This window comes from Colletotrichum siamense (assembly GCF_013390195.1).
Source record: "Colletotrichum siamense strain Cg363 chromosome Unknown KSG_Cg363_contig01, whole genome shotgun sequence".
Lineage (NCBI taxonomy): Eukaryota > Fungi > Ascomycota > Sordariomycetes > Glomerellales > Glomerellaceae > Colletotrichum > Colletotrichum siamense.
In genome coordinates, this window is record NW_023501014.1 from 2318386 (window position 1) to 2343876 (window position 25491).

The following is a 25491-nucleotide window of genomic DNA, read 5'->3' on the forward strand; positions in this document are numbered from 1 at the left end:
AAGGCGGTCGGGCACTCTGGTTAACTTTTTGCGGATGGATTGACTTTTTTTTTTCTCTCCCTCTCGACGGGACCGCTTTGGCTCGGTGATGAGCGTTTTGACATGGAACCGGCGCGGATGATTGATGAGTTGACAACTGGGTCATTTACAGAGAAGGAAGTGATTCTCATCTCTGGAGGAGGTCCGGGAAGCCACAAATGGAGATGCGGCGGCGTGTGAAGCCAATCAGCCGCGCAGAGACGGCCTGCAGCGAGCGCACTAAGAGGCTAACAGCACACTTTGTCAGGCCCTGCAGGACAATGGACAAGGCGGGAAGTATCGTGATTGGTCGAGACGCCGTGAGGGGCGGATCTCTTCCGAGAACCCCTGCTGCATTTGGTAGCTTCCTTCCCAGCAGCGAGGACGGTGAATGGCTGCTTCATCGACTGCCTTCCAAGCGGCCCCCCGGAGATTCTGAAACGTCCTAAATCGTGACTGGCGACGACAAGAGGTGGGGGAGAGGCATCATCCTTGAACCGCCGGCTTCCTTTTTGGGCTTCCTCTGTCAGCGCCTACAGGCCCTGGACCCCTGGCCGCTTCTCTCGCTGTGTGTTGCAGATGCTCACTGGGTTTTTTTTTCCGCCTCTCTCTGGCTGTCCTTCACTTTTCCTGCCTTGCTATGGCGGAGCTGACAACGGTTCGCTAGGTCCAGTATTGTGGTTCTCATGTCGGGAACGCCTGTCTGCCTAGGTCCCAACGCCGCTCGCTCATATGCACAACGGCGCAAAGTTGCAACGGCGCAACAGCGGATACACCCACCCGAGGCCCATCCTCATCCATGACTCTGGGTTGGGGCTTCTTTGGTGGTAACACTCGCTTCTATCGGTTTGGGGCTCAGGCTCAGAGAGTCAAGCGTCACCAAGGACGGGAGTGGGAAAAGACGGCAGCGAGCCGGCGCAGGGCTCTGACTTCCTTCGTCACCAATGGATCGGCTTGGGTATGACGATCCCGTGAGGATCTCCCTGGCTTCTTCCTTCTTCGGGCCTCAGCAGTGGACAAAATGCTACGCAACGCTACGCCAGCCGTTAGCTGACAGCAGAGAGGGGAGCTGAAGATGAGGGGAAACCCTGAACCAAGAGTTTCTATTCGGGGGTCGATCACGAAGCCCTCTCCAGCTCGAGGAAACCCGACGAGCCTGATCCACGCCTGGTTGCTGGCCGTCAAGCCCTGCGTTGAGTGAGGTGACCGACAAGCCGGACGGCACTCCCGCAGTCGCAAACCCAGTCCCAGTCCCACGAGTCGTCGTCGGCCGCACCGCCACGCGGGAGCTTCGGTTCCTCGTTTTGTTGCTCCCTCTGCTCCATGTCCGGTCCGCCTTGCCCATCGTCATATGTCGAGCACTCGTTTCGCTTTTGCCGGTTTCGTTGGTTGGTCCAACGCGCGCTGCCTGTTGCAGTCGCACCGAGTAGCGTACAGTACGCGGGAGAGTCCAAGACAATATAGCACCAACTGCCCTCAGCTAAGAGCGCAGCTTTGTCCTTTGTTACAAACGCAACGCCCCGACGCCCGTGGGTTTCTTTTAGACAGGCGAAACACGTCAATCAAGTCAAGCCAGCCAGAGACGATCCAACGCCTGACATACACTTCATCCCACGGACGCTGGCGCTGCAGCTTCGCACGAGACTTGACACGAACCCGACAGCACCAAGACACAAGACACGGCACGACTGGTTGATCTGGCACACTGGAAGCTCTGACGCCGATACTTCTTGTTCACCCATCTCCCGTCTTCCGCGTTTCCCCACCATCTCTGCTGCTGGCCAAACTGCGGCACCACCCCCCCTTCCCCCCCACCCGTGCTCTCTCGTCTCGTCCGTTATTCCAGGTATCAAGGTCAGAGAACCCGGACGAACAAGCCCTCTCGTCCCATCTCCTACTTCGCTTCTATCCAATTGATTTGCAGCACCGCACTCCCTTCTATTCTGACTGTCACTGGCCTGGCATCGGATAGAGTTTGCAGGACAGCAAAAAGGGGACCACAAGGGCCGAGAACAGGCACCGCAATCGTCAGCCGGTCGTTGCATTGCTGTAAACAATATACCACAGACTGGACGAGACAGACGGACCGCGTCAACATACATCACCATCACATGCGGCCCGGCATACAAAGCCGTCTCGTCTCGGTGAACCAGTCTCCAGGCTCCTCTCTCCAGTTTCTGGGCTCCAAAAAATCTCCAGTCTTCTGGTCTTCTTCCGTCTTCAGCCCGGCCGAAGGAGCGATCCCAACGCAGACGCAGGCAACAGGGAACTGTCTCCTCCCACTCTTTCTCTTCCCACCTGCTCCAACAACCTCGACCCCGGTCTTGATGATCGCCGCCAAGACCCACCATCGGTCATTTACTTCACGCAGTTGATCGCACTTTTCGTCCTCTTTGGTCTTCCCCTTGGGTCCTGTTCACTGCGTTTTCTGCCAAATCTCGGACAAGGGCCCATTTCCTTTTCTGTTGCCGCTGGATCCCTTTAAGCTGCTGCAGCTGCAACCCTGAGCTGCAAACGAGCAGAAAAAAAAAGTAGAGTCCATCCAGAACGAGGGCAAGCTTCCGGCCGAGTCTTACCACTACTGTACTTTACCCCCGCCATCCCCGGTTTCTTCAGCTTCTTTTTTCCTTCCTCTCCCTCGACCGACCGCGCCACCGGCCTCGGTCTCGTGCTGTACGGATACGCAGGAGCTGCTTTGCTCGTCTTCCACCGCGCTGACCACCGCATTGCCGCCCGCACTCCTCGGCTTCCTTTCTGTACGACTGTCACCGGAACCGTTTACTATCATGAACGCTTCCTAGAAGGAAGACCGCCATCTCCCGTCCATGACCTACAACCAGGCTCGACGCCCACCGACGCTCCTTAACTAAACCGCCAAAAGCACCCCAAAATTCTCTTCTCAAAAGTTTCAGCTTCTTTTATTCCGTCGAAGCTCCCAAATTTCCAAGATACCCATTGGTTCGATCCGTGTTAGTGGACAAAAACGACCAGAACGACTCTACGACCTTTTTTACTTCTTCTGAAGATACCAATATCTCTTCACCAACCGTTGCATATAATGCGAGCAAAGATGCCAGCCCCTCTAGACCTCAGCAAGTCGAAGCTGTCGGTGTCTGATCCGCGGATGAACCTCCGACGGTCTGCCTCTCACACCGGCTCTTCAAAGTGGGAAAAGGTGCCGCTATCCGCCACCTCTTCCCGCTTCAGCTTCAACCACCTCCTCTTCTCCTCTCCACCACCATCACCAAGCCTACCAGCACTTATCCCGCCCCCCCGGAAGTCGCCCATCCACCCCCGACCTACCCGTGTATTCAGATTCACATTTTGGCTCGCATTCACGGTGCTGCTGCTCTACTTTGCGACTTTCCCATTCCGAACGAGCTTTGGCGTCCCCTCCATCAACCTGCCATTTTCGGCCCACGATGATTTCGAGATGGTTGGACAAGACGATCTACCCGACTTTCCCACGCCAATCGTCATGTCCGACCACGGTGGCAAATCCAAGTGGACCGTTTCAATCCCTCCAAGCTACGACTTCCCGCTGTCAGTGAAGGAGTACGGGGACATGTGCAAGAAGTGCAAGGAGGTTGCCGCGCGCGTTAGGGACATGCGCCACCGAACTCAGATTCTTGATCAGAACCTCTTGAGTCAAGATGCCCCCAATGATCCGTACTTCATCGACGTTGCAGAAGCTCAAAAGACCGGTCTTCTCCCGGACGTCGCTGCCAAATGGCCAAGCAAGGGTCAAGGTCACGATGGAGACCTGGTTGGGGAGAACAAGGACTCGCTGGTTGAAAAGCCCGTGTGCGAAAGCTCCATGACCTTCATCATGGAGACTGCAGACGCCGGCATTGGGCACACCATCATGCAGCTCTGGACATTTTACGGGCTCGCTAAGAGGCAAGGTAGAGCCTTCTTCATCGACGATTCTCGCTGGGCGTACGGCAAGTACACCGATATCTTCCAAGCGCCTCCCGTGCCCCTCTGTCGCCCTCCTCCCCGCCACGAAATGATTCCCTGTCCTCCCAGAGCTCGCCACTTGGTCGTCACATCCGAGACAGCGAAGGAGATGTGGGCGGGATCCATCAGCAAACCTCACTCCGACTTCCGCGCACAGGACGAGCAGGGGTTGCGGGAGCTGTTTGAGCTGGCACACGAGGGATACCGCGCTCTTTGGGAACTCAACAAGGACGACGCTCAGTACGTCAACAAGCGTGTCAAGGAAATCAGGGACAAGACTATTGTTGGCAACGGCAACCCGAACAACGGCGTCGTTGTCGGCGTTCATGTCCGACATGGCGACTGCCACCCTACCGAGTACCAGTACCACGGCACTTACATCCCGATGGAGATCATTGCGAACGCTGCTCAGGAGGTCATTGACAGCAAGCACAACGGCACCGGTGTCGATGGGGGTGACGACGAGCTCGCCAAGCGCAAGTCCTTCATTGTCCTTGCCTCCGACGACCCGACAGTCTACGATGCGGAGGATTTCAAGGGTTCTATGCGCGCACAGGAGCAGATTCGCCTGGCGTCCAAGCAGGAAGTCCACAAGGCTACCCCCGACAGGCATGTCATGCACCACTTTGAGGATGAGGCTTTCGGCTGGGAGGGCGGCTTCTTTGCCGCCATGTTCTGGAACCTTGGCCTGTCCTCCATGAGTGCCTCCAACGCTGCGACAGCCAAGAACAAGCAACTAGCCCCCTCGGCCGAAGCGCTCCGTCTCCGGAGCTACGTTGGCCGCGCCTATTTGATGGATCTGGCCGTGCTGGCCGATTCTAGTGACACGGTCATCTGCACCGTCAGTGCCATGGGCTGCCGTCTGCTGGCCGTCATGATGGGTTGGGAGCGCGCAATGGAGCACCACAACTGGATCAATGTCGACGGCCCGTACGGGTGGACTGGCCTTACTTTCTAAGAAGACTCGACAGGAGGGCATGTATGGCTCGCTCAGCCGAGCCATGAGGACAGCATTCAACATCTACTTCATCTGCATGGTTCCAGGTGTACGGCGTCAACAGCGAAGGCAAATGCGGTCTTTATTTTCCTTTTTCATACTTGGACATGGTTTTTGGTTTTTAAAGGTTCCCGGGATTCATCAAAGAGATACCTCTGCAAACGTGCTTCAATGAGCAGCGTTTCGCATGCATTAAGGCTGAGAACAGAGAAACAGCCGACGGTCGTTACTGCCACATCTAATCATATTACACGCAAAAAAAAACCAAAACAAACACAACACTATACCACGATACCGAAGCGGTCTGTGTTCCTTCGAGGCACAGCTGAATTCGAGACAATAGCTAGCTAGCAAGCAAAACAAAATAAAAGAAACAGTAAAATTATATTTGTGTGCCATTTCTCGCTGCCGTGAAAGAAACTAATGCGCAAACCCCAGAAGCGCATATGTTTTGGATCACGCGGGGAGGGGGCATGTCTGGGTTTCAGCTAAATGATTTGTTCTGTCACCATCGTACGCTGCCCGGACGCATGTTTCTACCCGTTGGTGATGTAGTGCAGCCGGCTGCTTGGTGTTGTTTCTCGCTTGGAGGCAGGTGCCCCTTTGCTGCGTAACACGGGGGATCGTCGACCTCACCCGTTTATTTGCGACCACGTCAAGACTGAGGTTTAGATAGACCCCGGACGATTGATCTACTTTGCATTGCGTTGGTCTCGCAGATCATGCACATGGTCATATATATATCATGTCGATGATCCGCAGTTTAGGGTAAACGATATTGCATCACACATGTGGCGGTCGCCTTACAAAATACGCGGAGTGCCGGATGACATGCCGTGAGACTAGATCCATATACAACCGGCTGGAGCTGATTTCTCAGAGAAGAAGTAAGTCATACGGAAAGGATTTTCTTCTTGCTCTTCTCTCACGTTTCCTGCGGTGTGTTTGTCGTGGGTGATGACGAGCATGCGACGTGCGTAGTCGACTGGGCCAACTCAACTCTCACGACCAACGGCAGGCAGGCAGGTACTATGGAACCTCTTGCTCTTTCCAAGTGAGCTTCCTTCCCAGCCCCGAAGCTAGTTGGCCAGCTTTCGTCCCATGGTCTTTCAACAGTTCAGCTGGGACCAAGTGGCCCAGTTGGTAAAAGCGAATAGCTAAAACAAATTCTCCTCCAGAGATGCAAACTGAGTCTGAGGGGGGCGCTCGTTCGAAAAACGTCGAGGGCCATGAAAAGGGTGATTCCTTTTTTGTTTTTTTGTCTTCATTGTCGAGATCGCTTGCCGTCCGTTTGGTGCCGAGACCTTTCGGCCCTCGATACTATTCTCTGCTTCACGTGAAGTACTAGCAGAGCTTTTATCTAATACCCCGAGGTATAATGTGACCTCTGTTGACATTCTGCAGTCAACTTTTCTCGCCTCTCTCTTTTGTCGCTGGCGTTCGCCATAGTTAAGCTGGCCAGCCCGCTGAGCCTGGGAATAGCACGATGTAAACGGAGCGAAGTGAATGCGCTGCTAGTGTCCAGTTCTCTCCAAACGACAAAATAGACACGAATGGAGTGTTGTACTCCTTTAATGGTGACTACTGTGGTCTTTACGGGTCGTGTATGACTTTTGGGGGTGCCCTCCGTCGCCCAGGTGAGGCTCTCGTGAGTGCATGCCTAGTCCGGCAGGTGCGCTCCAGATGGCAAGACACGATCTTTGACAAAGGTAACGATTTAGAAAGCAGCTTCACATTCAATCGTACATGAAAAGTAAGCACGGAATTGGATTGATTTCATTCAACCAGTACAGCGGGTTCAACATAGCAGTGCTCCGAACTGAAGCTACATACAAAGAACGAGGTATTTAGACAACAATTAACGTGACCTTGATGCCGTCAAAACTGTCAACACCGTCTGCCATACGAAAAGGCATCATGATCGTTTGGAATTCACGGTCTCTCGCTTTCGTGCGGGAAAAAGCGTTGCTGGCTGCCATCCACCCCTCTATGGCAGACCACTTTGCAACAAGTACTCTGGTCATTTTCAACGCAACTACTCCAGTCTGGAAGGCGTACACTACCGTTGTAAGGATGGCCTCGCTTGTGCCGAGTCGAGTAAGCTACATGTCCTCGGAACAGCGCGATAGCCAGCAGACCTTCGTTGGGTTTTCTGTCGACAACAGATAGCTAGGTGATGTCTGCCAAAAAAGGAAGAGTCCACCAGCTGTATGTAAGAAAACAGATGAAAAGAGAAGAAAAGAGAAGAAAACAAAAGCCAAAGGTGTTGAAACGAGCACATACACGCATGTTCATCGTCGATATATTTATCGTGGAACTCGAGTAACGTGAGCTCGGCGAGTTGTTGCGAGCGGGCTTGTACCCGCACCTCGTATTCGGCTCCTGTGGCCCTCGGGGTCCTTGGAGTACCAACTTACCGCAACGCAATTGCGAACACTGGAGTGCTATCCGAGTTGCCGCAGCCCATCCATCTTACCTAAGGAGTGTGAGATGTAGTTGATCCCTAGTATCTCGTACATTAGAAAGCGCAGTACGTACCAGCGACAGGGGCATAATATCTCCCACGTGTTCTCGATTGAAGACAGTCAAACAACATGGTGATGGAACCTGCAATTGACATGGTAATAAAGCCGGTGAATGAGGAGTGGCTAATATCAAGTCGACAAGCTGCAACAGTTTCCCAACTTCGCAGAAACGCCCAGACGCTGCAGAGATGTCAACTAGAATGATAAGAGCCCGTTTCATGCTTCAGAGAAACGACAGGAGCTCAAGCTGCATCCTAGACTAGTGACAGATCCACGAAGAACAATCGTGATGAGTAACACGAGTTTGATCTGATGACGTTTGGTTGTGGCTGACGCAAGAACGACGATTAGCTAATCGTTGTCTCTCCAGCAAGTGTCAAGAATGGAGGGGCAACTGTCAGCCCCTCGTCCAGGATGAATATCGGACGCACGCTCTGGAAGAAGTGATGGCAACGAATGCAATGGCAGAGTTGACGTTGACAGAACCTTGCGAAGCTGAAGACATGGCAAAAGCTTGAGTCCCATCGGAAATACAGGATATGTGCGATGATGAGGCGCAGATGGAGATGGTGGTGAGGTTGGCCCTCGGATTCTTATTCGGGTTCCAGGTTGGCAATTGCGAGCATGTGAGTGGCCACAGACCACCTCCACCGTTGGACGCTGTATTATCCGTACCTGCCTCGGGCAGATTCGCAGATTTCCGCCAACAGGGACGAGGGTCGGCTGGGGTAGTTTCTAGCGAATCGAAGACGGAGGGCACCAGAAGCCCTTCACGACAACAGTGTTTCAAAGGTGGAAAAGGGCGTCGATTGGCGACTGGATGGGGGCAATTTGAAAGTGGCTTCATCGCATTGAAAGACTTGCTTCTAGAGTTCTCGGTGTTGGCCTTCTATCGAATCATTCCCGTCTGCCACTGCTCGATTAGGCAGTGAGGGTCTCTTTATACGAATACGAACGGCCCGTCATTGGTCGGTAGCCGGTGCCAACTCATTGGCCCATCCGGCACCCTTGCTCCCGATTTTCTGGCGCAACATGCAAGCTGGAGCAACAGTCTCCAAAGCACTAAGGGGCAAGCCGCAAAGGTCTGGCAGGAAAGGTAGGCAAAAAAATCAAAAAAAAAAATCAAACCATGCATCCTGTTTCCTGGCAGGTGCACTGAGCGGCTCAGGCCTTCTAGGCACTAGGGACGATCTAGGGACGGCCTAGGGCCCCTGTGACAGACGCCCCCAAAATGCGTTGCGGGTGGCTACCGTGCCACTGGCCAGATGTCACAGCTTCTGGGCTCCATGGATATGCGAGATGCGCTTGACCGCCGGGAGCTTTCCCATATGGACCATGCATTGGCTCGCTCATCGCGCAGGTTGCTTGCGCAAAAATGTGGGACCCAACAAAACGCGGCAGATATCTAATCTCACTATGTGATAATTTAAAACCACCTCTGTAGCCCCCCCTTCTCGATAACCTACGCCCTCTGCTCTCTCTCGCGCCACTGCTGCTCGTGTGCTACCTCCGGTCAAGAAAGTTGCGATCGCAGCCAAACTCGACGACATCGCCAGTCCGCGTTCAATTGGCTCCTTCTTCGCTTCCCTTCACACTACCAGCGACCCCTTTTCGCGCCCTCGAGGATGGGTCTCCTGCAGGAGGTCGCAGGACCATTGTCGGACCAGTTCCAGAATCTGGGAACTGGTCTGCAGGTCACCGTCGGCTTTTTCGCCGTCATCGTCCTCTCCGTCGTCCTCAATGTCTTGTCCCAAGCTCTCTTCAAGAACGCCAACGAGCCTCCTCTGGTCTTCCACTGGTTCCCCTTCGTCGGCAGCACCATCACATATGGCATGGACCCCCCGACCTTCTTCAAGGTCAACCGTGAAAAGGTATGCGCACCCTAAGACTCCCAGTGTCGCAATAAACTTCCGGAACAAGCCTCCCGTACTGACAAGCATCACCCTGACAGTATGGTGATATCTTCACTTTCGTCCTCCTTGGCAAGAGAACCACCGTCGCCGTCGGCCCCCAGGGCAACGACTTCATTCTCAACGGCAAGCTCAAGGATGTGAACGCCGAGGAGATCTACACCGTCTTGACCACTCCTGTCTTTGGACGCGACGTCGTCTACGACTGCCCCAACGCCAAGCTCATGGAGCAGAAGAAGGTACATTGCCGCGGAAACTCTCCCGCCGGAAGCTTTGTTGCTGACAGCTCCCGCCCCTCCAGTTCATGAAGATCGCCCTGACCACCGAGGCCTTCCGCTCCTACGTCCCTATCATCGCCGACGAGGTTTCCAACTACTTCAAGCGCAACCCTGACTTCAAGGCCAACTCCGGCGTCGTCAACCTGCCTCCGAAGATGGCCGAGATCACCATTTTCACCGCTTCCCACGCGCTCCAGGGTGCCGAGATCCGCAACAAGTTCGACGAGACCCTCGCTGCTCTGTACCACGACCTCGACATGGGCTTCACCCCCATCAACTTCACCCTGCACTGGGCGCCTCTCCCCTGGAACAAGAAGCGCGATCACGCCCAGCGCACCGTTGCTCAGATCTACATGGACACCATCAAGGACCGCCGCGACAACGGCCGCACTGACGGTCTTGACATCATGTCCCACCTTATGAACTCCACCTACAAGAACGGCACCAAGGTCCCCGACCACGAGATCGCCCACATGATGATCGCCCTCCTCATGGCCGGCCAGCACTCTTCGTCTTCCACCAGCTCCTGGATTATGCTCCGTCTCGCCCAGTACCCCCAGATCATGGAGGAGCTCTACCAGGAGCAAGTCCGCGTTCTCGGCGCGGACTTGCCTCCCCTCAAGTACGAGGACCTCGCAAAGCTGCCCCTCAACCAGGCCATCATCAAGGAGACCCTCCGCCTGCACGCTCCTATCCACTCCATCATGCGCGCCGTCAAGTCTCCCATGCCCGTCCCCGGTACCAAGTTTGTTATCCCCACCAGCCACACCCTTCTCGCCGCTCCCGGAGTTTCTGGAACCGATCCCGCCTACTTCCCCAACCCCGAGGTCTGGGACCCCCACCGCTGGGAGGCCGACTCTCCCAACGCCCCGAAGATTGGCGGCAAGGATGCCGAGGACGAGGAGAAGGTCGATTACGGTTACGGTCTCGTCAGCAAGGGTGCCGCGTCGCCCTACCTGCCCTTCGGCGCCGGCCGTCACCGTTGCATCGGCGAGCAGTTTGCCAACGTGCAGCTGCAGACCATTACCGCCATGATTGTCAGAGAATTCAAGTTCCGCAACGCCGACGGCAGCGACAAGCTCATCGGCACAGACTATGCCTCTCTCTTCTCGCGGCCTCTGGAGCCTGCCAACATTTACTGGGAGAAGCGTGAGGCGTAAGTTTTTGTGGGAGCGGGATTTGGTCAGATTTTGGGTTTTAGGGAATGTATATTGTAAGCCATTATGACTATATCACATGGCCGGAGACAAGAAAAAGACATAGACATGAGAGCGCTACGGCGCAGATGGCAGACTAAAGATGGTCGCTGTCGAATAATATTAATACAAAAGACGTTATGACATCACGACCAACATCCATCAATCCCACCAAAGAAAGAAAAAAATTGCCGATCCCCGTGGCGCAAACCGTAATCGCGCTGATGAATTTGACGTATATTGTTAATCAGAAGTTTAAGCTCACAGGCCGTACTGTGTCCCCGTGCAGGCGCATGTCAAGGGTGCGGGGCCCGGCCGGATGGTGATGTTGACGACTTCCCCATGCTGGGACTTGTTCGGTCGGTCGGCACAGCGTTTTGTTTCAAAGTCAGTGCGGTAACTGGGGTGGTCTGGACGACGTCTCAGACCGGGACATCCCCCCTTCTCAACCTTCGCCTCATCCCAATCCTACACCTTAGGCTCACTCATACCCAGAGCCGTCACTCACGCAATCGCCTTACGAACAGCCGCGTACAATTGGCGTGGGGGTTTTTGAGTTTATCCCTTGACGTCGCATCCAACGTCAATTGCATCCCGAACCGTCCGTCGTCACTCGATATATATCGAGGTTACCGCGTGAAAGATAAACAGTCCAAAGATTCGCCCTGCGACGGCAAATTCGTGCGGTCGCATTACTCGTCAAAGAATCCGGGATCTACGCCCAATGCCGACAGTCGGAATGAGCGCGGAGGACGAGAACCTGGGGCCCCTGGTCCGGCTATGGGGCCTCCGGACGGAGCAGCTCCCGGCGCCGAGCGCAACTACGGCCGACTTGGCGCCGTTCCTCATCGCCGTGCTGCAGGAAGCCGTCCCTTTTATCGATGCCGTCGCGCCCAAGGATGGTACTGCACGGCCAAGTGAGTGGAAGGCGAAGGGCACCAAGTCCTACCCTGAGTCGACGGCGCAGGTTGAGCTGTACGAGCGCGTTATCCCCGCCGCAGAGCTCGAAAAGGAGGCGGCGAGGAACAGTCTGTCTAATGGCGTGGATGCTCCTGAGACGTGGGCTTGTCGGAGGAGTATTCACAAGGACAGGCCCTCGAAGGGGACTGCGGCTTGGGAGGAGTTTGTAAAGTGCTTCAAGGACGACCATGTTGAGGCCGAGAAGGCGTTTACTCCGAATGTCATGGAGGCGAGAGAGGCGCTGGCCTGGGATTGTGCCGGGGTCGCTGTTGAAGAGGGCGGCTCGACGTGGGACGACTTCAAGGTCGGCGTATTTGAGATCAAACACAAACTCGGGATGCCGCTGAAGAACCGCGTATTTCCCGAGTTGATCATTACGGCAAAGGCGAGGGAAGCCGACGAGTTCATCGTCGTGTCTATTCCCATGGCAGATCTCGACAAGGCGGACTACGGCGGACTGGTGAAGGAGAAGGGGATCGTCATGGCAGCCTATGTGAGCGTCGAGAGAGTGAGGAAGACGCCAACGGGCGCAATCGAATGGATCATGGCAACGGCATCGGACGCAAAGGGGGTCTTGCCTGCTTGGATACAGGCCAGAGCTGTGCTTGGCGTGGTTGCCAAAGACGTGGCGCTCTTTCTGGGATGGATCGCTGAGGAGCGCGAAAAGGGAACGAGCGTGGGCAAGTGGACTGCCGTCAAGGGGAACAGAACCGATCCCAACCGCAGAGCATCGACTGCTCTTGAGGATGGCGAATCTTCCTCGCAGGGAAGGAACTCAAGACAAGGGGTGTCGTCGAGACACGGGAAGGAACCGGCTGCTAGTCTGAACGGGACGAGGGCAGGGACGAATGGGCAAGCACACGTTTGAACGGCGCGTTCTGGGATATTGGATGGAAATAATGGAAGGCGACTAACTACCCTACCCTAATTTGCAACTTATGGAATTCGCTCAATCGCATTGTTTCGTTGCCGGGCCACGTCGAAGATGCATACTTTGATCGGTACTCAGCCGTCCACTTCTTGTGCCTCTGGACACCTTGAACAGGAGGTGAGTACAACATGACAGTTCAGATAGGCCAAGAAGTTGCGAGTCAACAGAGTTGCTGAAGAGGGGCTTCCTTCCTCGTCACCGCAACCGAGGAAGGTGCTAAGGGGAGACTCCTGCCGCCGGAGACTAAAGGCGAGGGGGCCTTCTTTCCCAAAACAAGGTACTTATATGAGGTGAAAGGCAGTCCTTAGCCTGCACCGGCGCTTGCCTTGGAGCCCGTCACCTGCCCTACTACGTGTCTGCCTTCCTTCCGCCGTTAAACTTCCCCTCTCCCATTATCAGAGCCCTTCGTTTGATTCCCAATGCCGACCGACGCACGGTGTCGGCCACATCCCTCCCCGCGTCTTTCTTACTGCTGAATGGGCTTCTTCTCACATTCGTTTCCGATTTCTTTCCAATCTAGCCACGTTCCCCTTAATCTTTGGTATTCAGAAGCTGCTGTCTTGTATTCCCGTCGCGAACCCGAGATTCGTTCAACAATTCAATCAGAATGAGCGTGACCTATCCCGCCAGACCAATGGCAACGGATCAAATGACATCCTCTTCCACGCCGGTAAAAGCAGTCCCTTCCAATCTTTCGTTGACCTGGTCAGAAGAGGGTCCGTGGAATCATGGTAACCATTATGCGCAGGCTCCTAGCAATGTTCCGATCTTACCAGACACGCTGCTGTACTACAATCTCTATGATCAGCTCTGGAAGCAGCGCCAGAAGCAAGAGGACTTTGAGAAACGACTCGACACCAGCGAGAAGGAGAAGGAGGACTTTCGGACCACTTTTCAAGCAGAACTCAACGCCTTAGAAAAGCAGCTCAAAGGTCAGACATCGGCGTTCATGAAGAAGCTCCGCCAGTCAGAGGAGCGATTGGAAGCAAGGCTAGACGCAATGCAGCGCCAACTTGATACACAAAAGACCACACAAAACGCAAATGCCGAAACAGTGCAACACGACATCCGTAATCTTCAAAGGAACCTAGATCTGAGATCAGGCCAACAGACTGCGCCAGCACCAGCGTTGCCTGTGGTTCGCGACCTCAAACGACCTATCACGACAGGTAAGTCGATAAGGAATCTGGTTTCGCAGATGAGCTGACCGCTGTAAGATGAGGCAGTAGCAGTGAAGCGAAGAAAAGAGGATGGACTTTCGCCAGTGGTCGACTTAGATACGCGCGGGCACCCACAGTCTAGCTCCCCGAAGCCGACGCAAACTCGATCGAAAACCAGGCCAAAGCACTCAGCCTCCGGCAACAGTCGCGAGAAGGCGTCCAAGACTCGAATGGAAGAGTTTCGCCAGCACCAGAAGGATGCTCATGACGCATATCTGCAGCTGAAATCCACAAACTTCAACGCAGTGCGAGCATTCGTGTACAAGTTCATCGAGAACATTTCCGACTTCGAAATTTCTCAGAAGTTCCAACTGGAACTGGTCACAGTGCTGCCGGATTATCTAAGAGAGGGAAAGAAAAGCAAATATGGTTGGCGACATGTTGTTGCTGTGGGAGGTACTTTGAAATGGGAGGATGTCTCGCGAGTCGCCAGTTCCATTGATGTTGGCGAGGACTAGAACTGAAGGATGGGGAGACAAGTTTTTCGCTAGGTGCTGGGTGATTAAAGGGCTTTGGGCCTATGGGTATTTGCTTGGCGAGAACGAGGCGCATTGGGAGACCTGATATAAACGATACTCCGTAGCAGAGTTCCCGATTCGATCATTATTCTAGATATGAATAGAGTCTCTTCAGTCATAGAATGGAAAATGGTGATAACGTCTGCTGCTGTCGAAGCGACGAGGAACGTCTGTGCGCCCCCTACCTTGTCAGTGGAGTTTGGCGCGAATGGTGTGTTTGTCACGCTAAAACTTACCACGCGTGTCCTGCAAGGCTGCGGCACTAGGTACCCCAGATACCTCGCCCAGGTACCTTTCCCGCGCTGCAACAGTCCATTGAATCTGGAAGTCCTGGGACGGTGCGCCACACCTCCAAGCCAACAGGAAGGACCGGACCCAGAGAACTTTCCGCGACGACTCCGGGTTTTCCATTCTAAACAGCCTCCACTGTCGACAAATCCCATCGTTAGCAAGTATTTTGTCGCGGCACTCTGCTTCATACGCTACCTAACATTTTCGAATGCGATCCGCCTAGTCACGAGGGAGGCTCCGACCGGCGCCTGCCACCCCTGGCGCGACAGCTTCACCCATCGCCACATCTCGTGAATCCCGCAGCGCATCCGAAATCGATATATCCAAGCCTTTCCCTACTACACCTTCCTCAATATGCCTGACATAAGCGCTCCGCCGCCGCCGCCGCGACCCAAGTTGAAGCTCAAGGCATCATTCAGCGAACCAAACGGGACGCCCGCGACGCCGTCAGTGTCGACTCCTCTCTCGACAACGAAGATCAAGCTCAAACCCTCACAACCGCCAACGCCCGCCAGCACCGACACACCGAAACCTGTGAAGACGAAGGCAGGACGTCAACCGAAGCCAACGAGCAAGCTCATCGAATCGAAGAAGCGCGAACAAGACGAGATCGACGACGATGGCTTAAGCCGGTCGGCGAAGAAGATTAAGCTCCTCAAAACGCCTACCGTGGCGACTCCAGGCAACCGTCACATTGTGGTTAAGGCCAAAGGCAAACCACCAGTTCATCCCCCCGGCGATGGCTACGATTCGGAGGCTAGCGACCAAGAGAAGGACCCCGTCATCGAGGAACAGTTCATCTTGCGTATGATGCCCGGCGAACACTGTGAATATGTCAGGAACTGTATAGAGGAAGGAAAGGTCGGTGTGGCACGAAAAGACGGCGGCGCGGATATTGCGATCAAGTTTATCGACGACGAAAGCCGACGCGCTTTGGTTATCGTCAAAGGCCAGCATTACGCGGCAGTTATGGTGGAGTTGCCAACCATCACAGAGGGCATGAAGTCTTGGGACAGGAAAACCTTCATGAAGTCGGCCGACATCTGCCACATGCTTCTTGTCTTTCAACAAGTCAAGAGTGAGGATGAGGCGAGGAAGGTACCATTACCGCCGATGATCCAACCCGGGTTCAAATGGCCTCACGGTCTGACACCGCCCATGCACGACGCTGCCAATCAGAGATTTGCAAAGGTCATTAGTCGGTCGGAGATCGAACTGAAGGAAAATGAGGTTAAGAAGCTTTTAGCGGCTGACGCGGCTGCTGTATCCTCCAAGTACGAACTCATCGATGAGAACAAACCCACGTACGAGGAGTACTCCGAAGACGAACAAGATGCCGATGGCGAGGCAGACGATAGTGGTTACTTCCCGGCCGAGGGTTACGCTAACGGCGAACTGTTTGACGATGACCTTGAAGCTGAGCTGGAGGCTGCCTTTGAGGAGGAGATGAATCAACCAACAACCGAAGTTGGAACGCCAGCAACACAGTTTGAGGCAGCTACACCGATGACGATGAACACCGGTACGCCAGCGGCCAACGCGCAAGACAGTGGCGATGGAGAGGAATCCGCTGTGAGCGAAGAAGATGAGGACGACGACGACGACGACGATGAAGATGACGACGACAGAGCCCGTCTGGATGAAGTCAAGGCCGTCCGTGAAGATATTACACAACTCAAGAATGAAATCAGCAAGAAGGAGGCTGAGATGGCTACAATAAGCAACAAGATCTTGCGTGGCCGCGTGGAGTCTCGCCTCAAGGACCTTAAGGCAGAGCTTCATCTCAAGATGACCTCTATAGGAGAAGAGGAAGAGGATGAGGACTAGTTGGTGCCATTGAAGCACTGGGAATAGCGTGGGGCATTCTTCAAAAGGGTTGACCACTGTCGTGGGTCACATACACACATTTCTACAGCTATGTATGCCTAGAGCAGAATCATAGGCACATAAGCATAATATTGAAAGCCAAGGTGCTTCGCAACGTCCTTTCCTCTCTAGTTGCGTCATTGAAGTGATGATATAAGAGCCGGCGACGCCGACAGTAGATATTTTACAAGAGCCAAACCACCTTTTTTCATGCTCTGTATGGTACATGACCCAAGCCCGCGACCGCCGCAATCCCGTGAATGCGCACACCTATACCACAGACCATGTTTACATAGACTTGAGGTAGTTAGTCTCCTTAATCTTGGCCTTGCGCTCCTTGCGCATCGCCTTGCGCAGGTCTTCTCTCTTCTCCAGGGCTTGCAGGTTGTGCGTAACGTCCTTGCCCTTTTCTCCGGGCAAGTTGATGGACTGCTGCGGCATGGGGATCTTGGGAGCGAGGGCCTCCGTATCACCGGAGGCGAGGAGCTTGGCTTCGATGGCCTTTTGGCGCTTGGCAGCAAGCTTACGTTGCTTCTTGGATTTGGCTGGTGGGCGCATGGGCATGTTAGCAAAGGAACTAGATCACAAGAGCCGTTTCTTAGGTCTGATCGGCGGGCACACATACAGAACATCTCGGCGGCGAGATCATCCGCAGACTCTGTGGTCTCCTTCTTGGTCTCGAGGCATGTCCACAACCAGTCGGGGTACTCCTCATCAGGCAGGGCAACGGGATCCGTCTTGCCCTTTGTGTAGTTCAGGCCGTTGAGGATGGTGCCGGCGGGGCAGGAGGACACTGGCTTCGCGGGCGTCTTGACGGTGTCGTCTTTGATGTTGGACAGCTTCGGGGGGGCCTCCGGGTTGGCGGGGGGTGCTGGCGCAGCATCGGGAGCGGCAGAGGTGCCAGCGGCGGCGTTTCTTGTCCGCGCTGAGAGGGAGAAAGGTCTGACGAGGAGGGCGCCGGCGCTGGGCTGGAGACGGGGCAGAGCCGTGGCTCGCCGCATACATGTTCTGCAAATCATGCTGGTTCTCTGCTGTGTGCACGCGACGGGACGGGAACGGCGCGCTTGGTGTTGGTCGTCGACGGAGGAGGGGTCCTGGTCGTGGTGTTGCGAAATGCGTGAGCTTGAGCTTGGGGTGCGGTGGAAAAATTCTGGGGCGGGCCGGACGGGCCTGTTGCGCACCCGGCGTCGGAGGCCCACGTCAAGTGAGGTGCACCGAAGCTACAGACGTGCTGCAATACACTCCTCAAGGTTTTTGAGGGCCCATTGAACAATCAATTGAGTGCGTTTTCAAGTTTTGAACCATTTCTCGAGTAGTAGCAACTGATTCAGACATTTTCGCCTGTAAATCGATATCCGTGTCGGATAAGTGCATAACTTCAAAAAGCCTTGATTGATTCGTTTGTACATGTAGCGCGAGGGATATCTCCATCACGCGGCCAATTGCCATGATATTGAAATGGCCCAGATTCTCCGTTTCCCTTCCAGTTGTCAACGGGAACCTCTATCAAAGCGACGCCGTATTCCGCATCGGAACGCTCATAAACCATCACGCCCAGACATAGTTCATTCATGCCTGCTTGGTGATGTAGTTCTGCTGCTGGAACAGTGTGCCCTTGACCTTCTTCTCCTTCAACAGCTCAAGGTACTTTTCTGTATTCATGCGTCAGCAGTTCGACCTCCTGAACGGATTGGCTCTGCCTGTTGCTGTCCAACAAGCCCTCGCGCCGGATGAGACTAACCCCTCAGGTGACCGCACTTCTCCAAGTGGTTGACACCCTCCTTCTTGTAGCACTTGCCCAACTCCTCGCCGACGAGACGCAACATCATGGCGCCGACCCATTGCTCGCGGATGATGGCGTCCTGTGCCTGCTTGAACGCCTTGGTGTCGTCGTAGTCGACGCCGTCGAACGTCGGCGGGACCTTGGGCTTCTGGGCCAGGAACATCTCGGACTCGGGGGTCGGCATCTTGACTGGTGGTGGGATCGAGTCGTCTCGGGTGGAATGGGGTCGAATTGGTCAATGGGGCACCGGAGGTCGAGGGGTGCGTCGCGGCGAGACGTTGAGCTTTGGTGGTGATCGATTTCGGGACCGGGTTGGTTGGCTGGCCTGGGCTGCACCGGGACTGGAGGAGCAAGCTAAAGGTCAGCAGAATGCGGCGGCCTTAATTCGCAGGCTACAGGCCCGAAGCCTCCCCCAGGCACACGACTCGGCTACGGCTTTCGGTACGTACCCACCGCTCATGCAGCCCCTCGCTCACCGCCCGCGCCAGTCGCGGGCGCCCCGCTGAAAAGTTGGCAAATCGCAAAAAAAAATCTCTGTCGCAGGACCCTTCGCCCCAACCACCGGACCCTGGCCTTATAAGTCAAGCTACCACCTCGAGACACCTCTGAAATTTTCCTCGAGCATCCTCCCATCTCTGGAAAAAAGCCTTTCTCTTGCTCTTTTCCATCCTTCTATCCTTACTTCCCTCTCTCTATACCCTTAATCCTTTATACCCACACACATCACAATGGGCAAGACCAAGTCTACCACCAAGGGCAGCAAGGCCGCTGACCCTCTCACCAAGGTGAAGAACGCCGGCGTCTCTAAGGCTTCTGAGAGCCCCAAGGCCAAGTCCAAGGCTATCGCCAAGGACCTCGCCACCAAGGAGAAGAAGAAGGCCAAGAAGGTCGTTGAGCCTGAGTCCGAGTCTGAGTCTTCCGACAGCAGCGAGTCCGAGGAGGAGGAGGAGGAGTCCGACTCCAGCGACTCTTCCGACTCTGAGGAGGAGAAGCCTGCTGCCAAGAAGGCCGCTCCCAAGGCCGCCGCCAAGAAGGCTGCCGAGTCCTCCGACAGCGAGTCTGAGGCTTCCGACTCTGACTCCGACTCCTCCGAGTCTGAGGAGGAGGCTCCCAAGCCCAAGGCCAAGGCCAACGGTGTCGCTAAGACCAACGGCGCCGCCAAGAAGGACGAGTCTTCCGACAGCGACTCCAGCGAGGAGGACTCTGACGACTCCGAGGACGAGAAGACTGAGAAGAAGGCTGAGAAGAAGGCCGAGGTAAGCACCAACTTCGCCTGCTGTGTCAACATCCACTAATAGCTCCCGACAGTCTTCCGACTCCGACTCCGACTCTGACTCTTCCGACTCCGATGAGGAGGAGGACTCCTCCGACTCTAAGGAAGCCTCGGAGACTGAGACCAAGACCGAGGAGCCCTCCAAGAAGCGCAAGGCCCTGGATGACCCCGTCATCCCCGGCAAGAAGGCCCGCACCGACATCTCCGACAAGAGCTCTACCCTCTTCGTTGGCTCCCTTGCCTGGGCTGTCGATGACAACACCCTCTACGAGGCCTTCCAGGAGTTCCCCGACCTGACCGGCGCCCGCGTCGTCACCGACAAGCAGACCGGCCGCAGCCGTGGCTTCGGCTACGTCGACTTCGGCAACCCTGAGGCCGCTGCCGCCGCTCTCGAGGCCTCCCAAGGAAAGGACCTCGCTGGCCGCGCCATGAACATCGACTTCTCTGGCCAGAAGCCCGCCGGCGACGGCAACCACCAGGCTCGTGCCCAGGACCGCGCCCAGAAGCACGGTGACACCGTTAGCCCCGAGTCCGAGACTCTGTTCGTCGGTAACCTGCCTTTCGACACCGACCAGGACACTGTCCACGCTTTCTTCAGCGAGGTTGCCGAGGTTGCCAGCGTTCGCCTGCCTACCGACCCGTAAGTAATACCACATCATGGTGTTCAAAGATCCTCAAGACTAACAACGTCAACAGTGACAGCGGCAACCTGAAGGGTTTCGGCTACGTTTCTTTCAACAGCATTGAGGACGCCAAGTCTGCCTTCTCTCAGCTCAACGGCCAGTACCTCGGTGAGGGCCGCAGCGGCCGTGCCGTCCGTCTGGACTTTGCTGGCCAGAAGCCTAACCGTGACGGCGGTGGTGGCCGTGGTGGTGGCCGCGGTGGCTTCGGAGGCCGTGGTGGCGGTCGTGGTGGTGGCCGTGGCAACTTCGGTGGACGTGGTGGTGGTCGCGGCGGTGGCCGTGGTGGATTCTCCTCCACCAACCGTGGTGGCTTTGGTGACTTCAAGGGCTCCAAGATCACCTTCTAAATGGTGACGCAAGCCGCACGATGATGATGATACTTCAGAGGGCATATATCGCGGGTACACACTGTGGGCTTCGTGGGCTGTCGGTTCGAGACAAGTTTCTTCCCCGCGGGGATTGTGGGCTTTGAGAGCAGTCTCCTTGGAGACATGATGGACCTGAGGGCATTTCACTTTGACCGTGGGCTTGTGGCGTCTCTTGTATATCACAGAGGCATATTGTGGGATCTGTACGCTATTGTGGGTTGACCAAGAGGGCACATGTTGCATAAGCAACATCTTCACAGTGGGCAGATGGCTTATTATCCAAAAGTTGGGAAGAATCTTGTGTGTCTGTATACTCAGACATGTCCGCGAGGGGATCAACTTTGACGATGACGACGGCTTCTGTGGGCTCTGGGGGTTGCTCTCGGCAGTCTACCTATGGGTATTCTGTTGATGTGGCTGGTCAGGCGTTTTCTCTCCTTCGGTTACTCTTGAACTTGGAACGATACCATGCTTTGCGACGCAGAATGGAGTAAGTATACCTTCTCCCCGTGAATGTCATTATTCGGCAGGGCAAAATATTGGCCATGAGGACTTCGGCGTTTAGGGGTCGGCTCCTAGTGTAATACAAAAGTTTTGATGTTTATCCATGAACACGTTCTTGCAGTTCCATTCCGTGCTTCTGGTGATGATGTTGTTGTGAAGACTACACGTATCTGGTGAGGTTGGCGTGGCTGGCAGTAATTAACATTTCATGCAGTTTATGGATGGCTGTCTCACAGCAGGGAAGTGCCCGACTTCGCTCCCATTCGCCAGCAACCTCGTGGCTCAGCTTCCCGCGCAACGGTGCGTCATTGGGCGGCACGAGGTATGGTTCCAGCCACCCCCGTGATGACGAGTAATCTACAACCCTCCCATCAGTCTAGAACAGCGACTGAAGACATTGGTCACTTCGCCATCCGCGCCCTCCAGCAGCAACGTCACGGGTGAACACCTGTTCGCAGTTGGATGGGCTGAGACGCCCCCGGGTGGAAGCGCCGCAAACTTGCTCAGCCGTTGCAGTACGTAAGGAGCGCATGCGTACGTAGTATGCGTTGCTGTGTTTAAAGCAACGAAACGGACGAATATGTTGGGGAACGGAACGGTGGAGCGGCGGGGAGAGGAGAAGGTCACGTCAGTGGAATCTGGCATGACTTAGGGGACGATTATAAGACGACAATCGCGGCGTGTCACGGCTTGTCTTGGGATCGTCCTTGTCGCGGGATGCAAGTCGCAGACCACTCGCTGGCGCCAGGCGACGGTTCTGCAGGTTCACAGCTGGTTTTGTAGCACCGGGTCGCAACTTTAAGGCCCAACGTCGAAGGCCGGTGTCGGTGGTGCTCCGGTGCAACTTGACAACGATGACATGAGGGTGGAATGCTAATGCCGGTCTGGCGCTGATGCTGATGCTGGTGCTGATGGTAACGCAGGCGCAGCTCGCGCTTCCCACTGTTTTCCCACAGTATGGTTTCTCCACTGACGTGCACCTGACCCCGCTACCTCGCGGCACTTGGCGGCCCGGAAGACGTGTGCGGGTGGGATGTTTGGGGGCCGGCAGACGGTACGGGATTCGAGGCACGGTACCGATCATTATGCCTGGCTGCAGCACAACCCAGGTTCTGTGCACTCTGGGGAACAGTATCGCAGCACGCCGTTATAATAGCGTCATGGACCTGCCACTATCCGCACTGTCCTTATCTATGTTGTTCGCAGCTGGAATGCCTCAGAATCACCTCGGGCGCACCGTCTGATGTCGACGTGATGGCCCAAGCACCTGACACGGTGCGATGGCCGGAATCTACAAGCGCCGACCCAAAGCAGCAGGTCACTCTGCACCACACGGGGGCTGCAGGTGTACATCATCTTCCTGGTCCGCTCCGTTATCCATTTCTCCAAGACTCCAGTCTCTCCAAGTCTCCGCCGTATCGCATGCCTGCTGGATGGAGACTGGTCCCCTTCCCCCTCAACCACCACCCCCTACCTACCTAACCTCCTACGTTTACGTGCTGCAACAAAGAGCCAGCCAGCCAGCCAACGGGCAGGGCCTCAACACCATCTCACCGACCCTGCGTGCCTTGGTGAGCTAAGCCATAGTCGAAGCGGTCTGCTGCATCTTTCCTCCTAACTTTCCAACTTCTCCCTTTCCTCCGCTCCTCTGACCTTTGTACACCACGTTTTCTCGAACCATCGTCGACGTCGCGCGAACAGACATCTCGGACCGCGAGCTAAGCATCTCCAGCGTATACTTCTTATCTTGCTCAAAACGCGGGGTTTCGGACGGAGGAAGCGCCTCCCCCCCACACCCGTCCAGCCACATCCCCCGACGTCGAGGACAACTTCATCCCTTACGAACCAAGGCCACGAACTTGTTGCTTTTTCATTTTGTTCTGTTTCAACGGCGTCGAAAAATAAGGCATAGCATCATGGATGGACAGCAGCAGCAGCGCGACGAGCGCGCCGGTCAGAACAATAGAGTCCCAGTAAACGGAGCGCAGTCCGCCGCAGGGCCGCGCAGAAGAAACGACGGTCAGTGGCTTGCATCCCAGGGGCTCGGTGCAGCTGACGATGAAATACTGACACGACTTGCCTCAGAATCGTGGGTTGAAATCGCGTCGCAGCCGTCTTCGTCTTCGCTCTCGTCCATCGGAGACGAGATCGTCACGACCGGTCTCCGAGTCGGCGGGTCTATGGCCGCTCGCCGACGTCGCTTACATCACCCACCCGCCCCTCGGTCTTTCCATGTCGACCAGACAGCTATTCACGCCGGCACAAGCAGTCAGGAAGAATATGAAGAGAGCGAGAGCGAGGAGGACCGATGTCTGACGAGCTCGACCGAGAACGTGCAACCTTCTGTTCGGGCGCCGTTCCAACAGCAGCTATCGGCCCAGGTGGAGTCAGAGGACTCGGATGATGGCGATGAGATCGCGACTGCCCTAGGAGCACGCGTCCCCGACGACCCCGTCTTCAGGCCTCACCCAAATGCGTTCTCTCATCCGCCGTCGGGCTTGCACAGGAGTCAGTCTGCCGGCTCGGCCATCCATCAGCACCCGCATAGTAGCGTAAGACCGTCGCTCTCCCATCGGTCCCAGACGAGAGTGCACCGCAGCCCGCCAAACTTCATGTCGCCGGCGTACCAAGCCGACAACGATGCCGCTCTCCGTGCTTCCCTCACCACCCTCCTCTCGTGTGCTGCTGCCGCTCGGGGTCTGCCCAAGTACAAGGACAGTGAGCAGCAGGGCGCACCGGCCGCTACCGGAGTCGGACCTAGTTCTCAGCCTGTAGAACTGAGGCTCATGCCTGAATCTGAACTCATGACTGATAGACAACCACAACCTCTAGCCCCATCACCAGCCAAGACACCTGCTCGGTCACGGACCGCCACATCTTCTACGCCTTCATCACCCAAGAGCGAAGGCGTTGACAAGCACAAGAGGACTTCCTCTTCACAGACTCGCTCGTCGAGGGCGACGAAGAAGAAGAAGGTGGCCGCCGGCGAGGACGCGCTCATCAGCCCGACTTTGCTGACCTGGGTTGTGAGCGCTGGCGTCGTGGTGCTTGTTTCCGTGGTCGGGTTTGGCGCGGGCTATGTGATCGGCCGCGAGGTTGGACGTCAAGAAGTGCTCTCGGCGGCGGGAGCGGGCGTCAACGCTTCGACCGTAGCAGACTCTTCGTCGTGCGGTAGGGAAGTTATTCGTTCTTCCGGCGGTGGCCTTCGTCGCCTCAGGTGGGGTGCGGGGGTTGGCCGAAGCGTTGTTGCTTGATTCAGATTCGAAGATCTCGTCTGAATCATGAGGCGTCGGATACTATTTACGTCCCTATCTCTACCCTTAGTCCGGGGGAATCCGGGGTACGGGGGTGGATTTGATGGGTGTGATGGGTTCCGACATTTTTTCTTGTTCACTTTTCTTTTTGCCGGTCTCCATCTCTCTTTCGTCACCAACGGGTTTGAATGCGGGCTACGACGAATATAGACGATCATCAACCATGGATACCTCTTGCTTCCTATTTTGGGGAAATCGCGGAACATGCCTGACAAACGAAAACGGGGATAGGCGTGGGCGTGTGTTTATGTGTGTTGTGTTCTGCCTGGGTGCGGACATACTCACAACAAGTCATTATTATTTTTCAGCTTCATCTGAAATGATCAACGATCGGGGGTTTGGAAAGCCAAGGGGGCTGGGCAGCATTGGCGTGAAAGCTTTTTTACCCCCCCGTTCTTTCCTTTGCAATTGCTTGTTTTTTCCGTCTCTCTCTCTCTCTCTGGTCATCATGGGTCTGGTTTTGAAATTCCGCTGCGATCGCACCCGGGGGATTATCTGCGAAAGGGGGTTGAGGCTTGGCTTCTGGGTTGTCTGTACACCCTTTACCTTGCCCTCAATCTCTTGGCAAAGATGGGCTCTGCGACGCCGGCATACGTGAAACCAACTTCATCTTGCGGGTTAGCTTTAACACAGTTAGTCTAATACAATCGAAGGGCATGGTACGCGGCAGACAACTTCGCTACAAGCACACACATGTGAAAGTGAAAAGAGGGGCATGGGTGAGTGGGTAAAAGAGTTTCGCCCGAACAATCTGATTAGATTTGTTGGCTGTGTTTACGTGATTCTTGCTTGCGTACGTCTGTCTTGCCTCCGCTGCAAGTCAGCAAGCCAAAAATGTAAGAGAGTTTAGTCCATCCTCTGACACACGCAGCCGTGGCTGCAAGGCCAGAGTCACC

General features: G+C 55.4%; 8 protein-coding genes across 8 annotated transcripts; 6 read left to right on the forward strand and 2 right to left on the reverse strand.

Moving 5' to 3' along the window:
• Positions 1-3088: 3088 nt before the first annotated feature.
• CGCS363_v000578 (uncharacterized protein) lies at positions 3089-4936 on the forward strand (the record flags this gene model as incomplete). Its single annotated transcript, XM_036632427.1, has 1 exon — positions 3089-4936. One exon carries the CDS (start codon positions 3089-3091, stop codon positions 4934-4936), a length of 1848 nt encoding a protein of 615 aa, XP_036501859.1.
• Positions 4937-9125: 4189 nt separating this feature from the next.
• CGCS363_v000579 (Eburicol 14-alpha-demethylase) lies at positions 9126-10848 on the forward strand (the record flags this gene model as incomplete). Its single annotated transcript, XM_036632428.1, has 3 exons — positions 9126-9371; positions 9452-9649; positions 9712-10848. The coding sequence occupies 3 exons, from the start codon at positions 9126-9128 to the stop codon at positions 10846-10848; spliced, it is 1581 nt and encodes a 526-aa protein (XP_036501860.1).
• A 775-nt stretch (positions 10849-11623) lies between these two features.
• Positions 11624-12712, forward strand: CGCS363_v000580 (uncharacterized protein; the record flags this gene model as incomplete). Its single annotated transcript, XM_036632429.1, has 1 exon — positions 11624-12712. One exon carries the CDS (start codon positions 11624-11626, stop codon positions 12710-12712), a length of 1089 nt encoding a protein of 362 aa, XP_036502641.1.
• Positions 12713-15158: 2446 nt separating this feature from the next.
• Positions 15159-16631, forward strand: taf7 (Transcription initiation factor TFIID subunit 7; the record flags this gene model as incomplete). The annotated part of the gene is made up of 1 exon (XM_036632430.1): positions 15159-16631. The coding sequence occupies one exon, from the start codon at positions 15159-15161 to the stop codon at positions 16629-16631; it is 1473 nt and encodes a 490-aa protein (XP_036502640.1).
• A 327-nt stretch (positions 16632-16958) lies between these two features.
• CGCS363_v000582 (54S ribosomal protein L37) lies at positions 16959-17689 on the reverse strand (the record flags this gene model as incomplete). Its single annotated transcript, XM_036632431.1, has 2 exons — positions 16959-17215; positions 17296-17689. The coding sequence occupies 2 exons, from the start codon at positions 17687-17689 to the stop codon at positions 16959-16961; spliced, it is 651 nt and encodes a 216-aa protein (XP_036502639.1).
• A 550-nt stretch (positions 17690-18239) lies between these two features.
• CGCS363_v000583 (NADH-ubiquinone oxidoreductase 12 kDa subunit) lies at positions 18240-18637 on the reverse strand (the record flags this gene model as incomplete). The annotated part of the gene is made up of 2 exons (XM_036632432.1): positions 18240-18322; positions 18412-18637. 2 exons carry the CDS (start codon positions 18635-18637, stop codon positions 18240-18242), a joined length of 309 nt encoding a protein of 102 aa, XP_036502638.1.
• Positions 18638-19181: 544 nt separating this feature from the next.
• Positions 19182-20756, forward strand: CGCS363_v000584 (28 kDa ribonucleoprotein; the record flags this gene model as incomplete). Its single annotated transcript, XM_036632433.1, has 3 exons — positions 19182-19709; positions 19762-20366; positions 20423-20756. 3 exons carry the CDS (start codon positions 19182-19184, stop codon positions 20754-20756), a joined length of 1467 nt encoding a protein of 488 aa, XP_036502645.1.
• Positions 20757-23197: 2441 nt separating this feature from the next.
• CGCS363_v000585 (uncharacterized protein) lies at positions 23198-24535 on the forward strand (the record flags this gene model as incomplete). The annotated part of the gene is made up of 2 exons (XM_036632434.1): positions 23198-23300; positions 23367-24535. 2 exons carry the CDS (start codon positions 23198-23200, stop codon positions 24533-24535), a joined length of 1272 nt encoding a protein of 423 aa, XP_036502644.1.
• Positions 24536-25491: the final 956 nt, after the last annotated feature.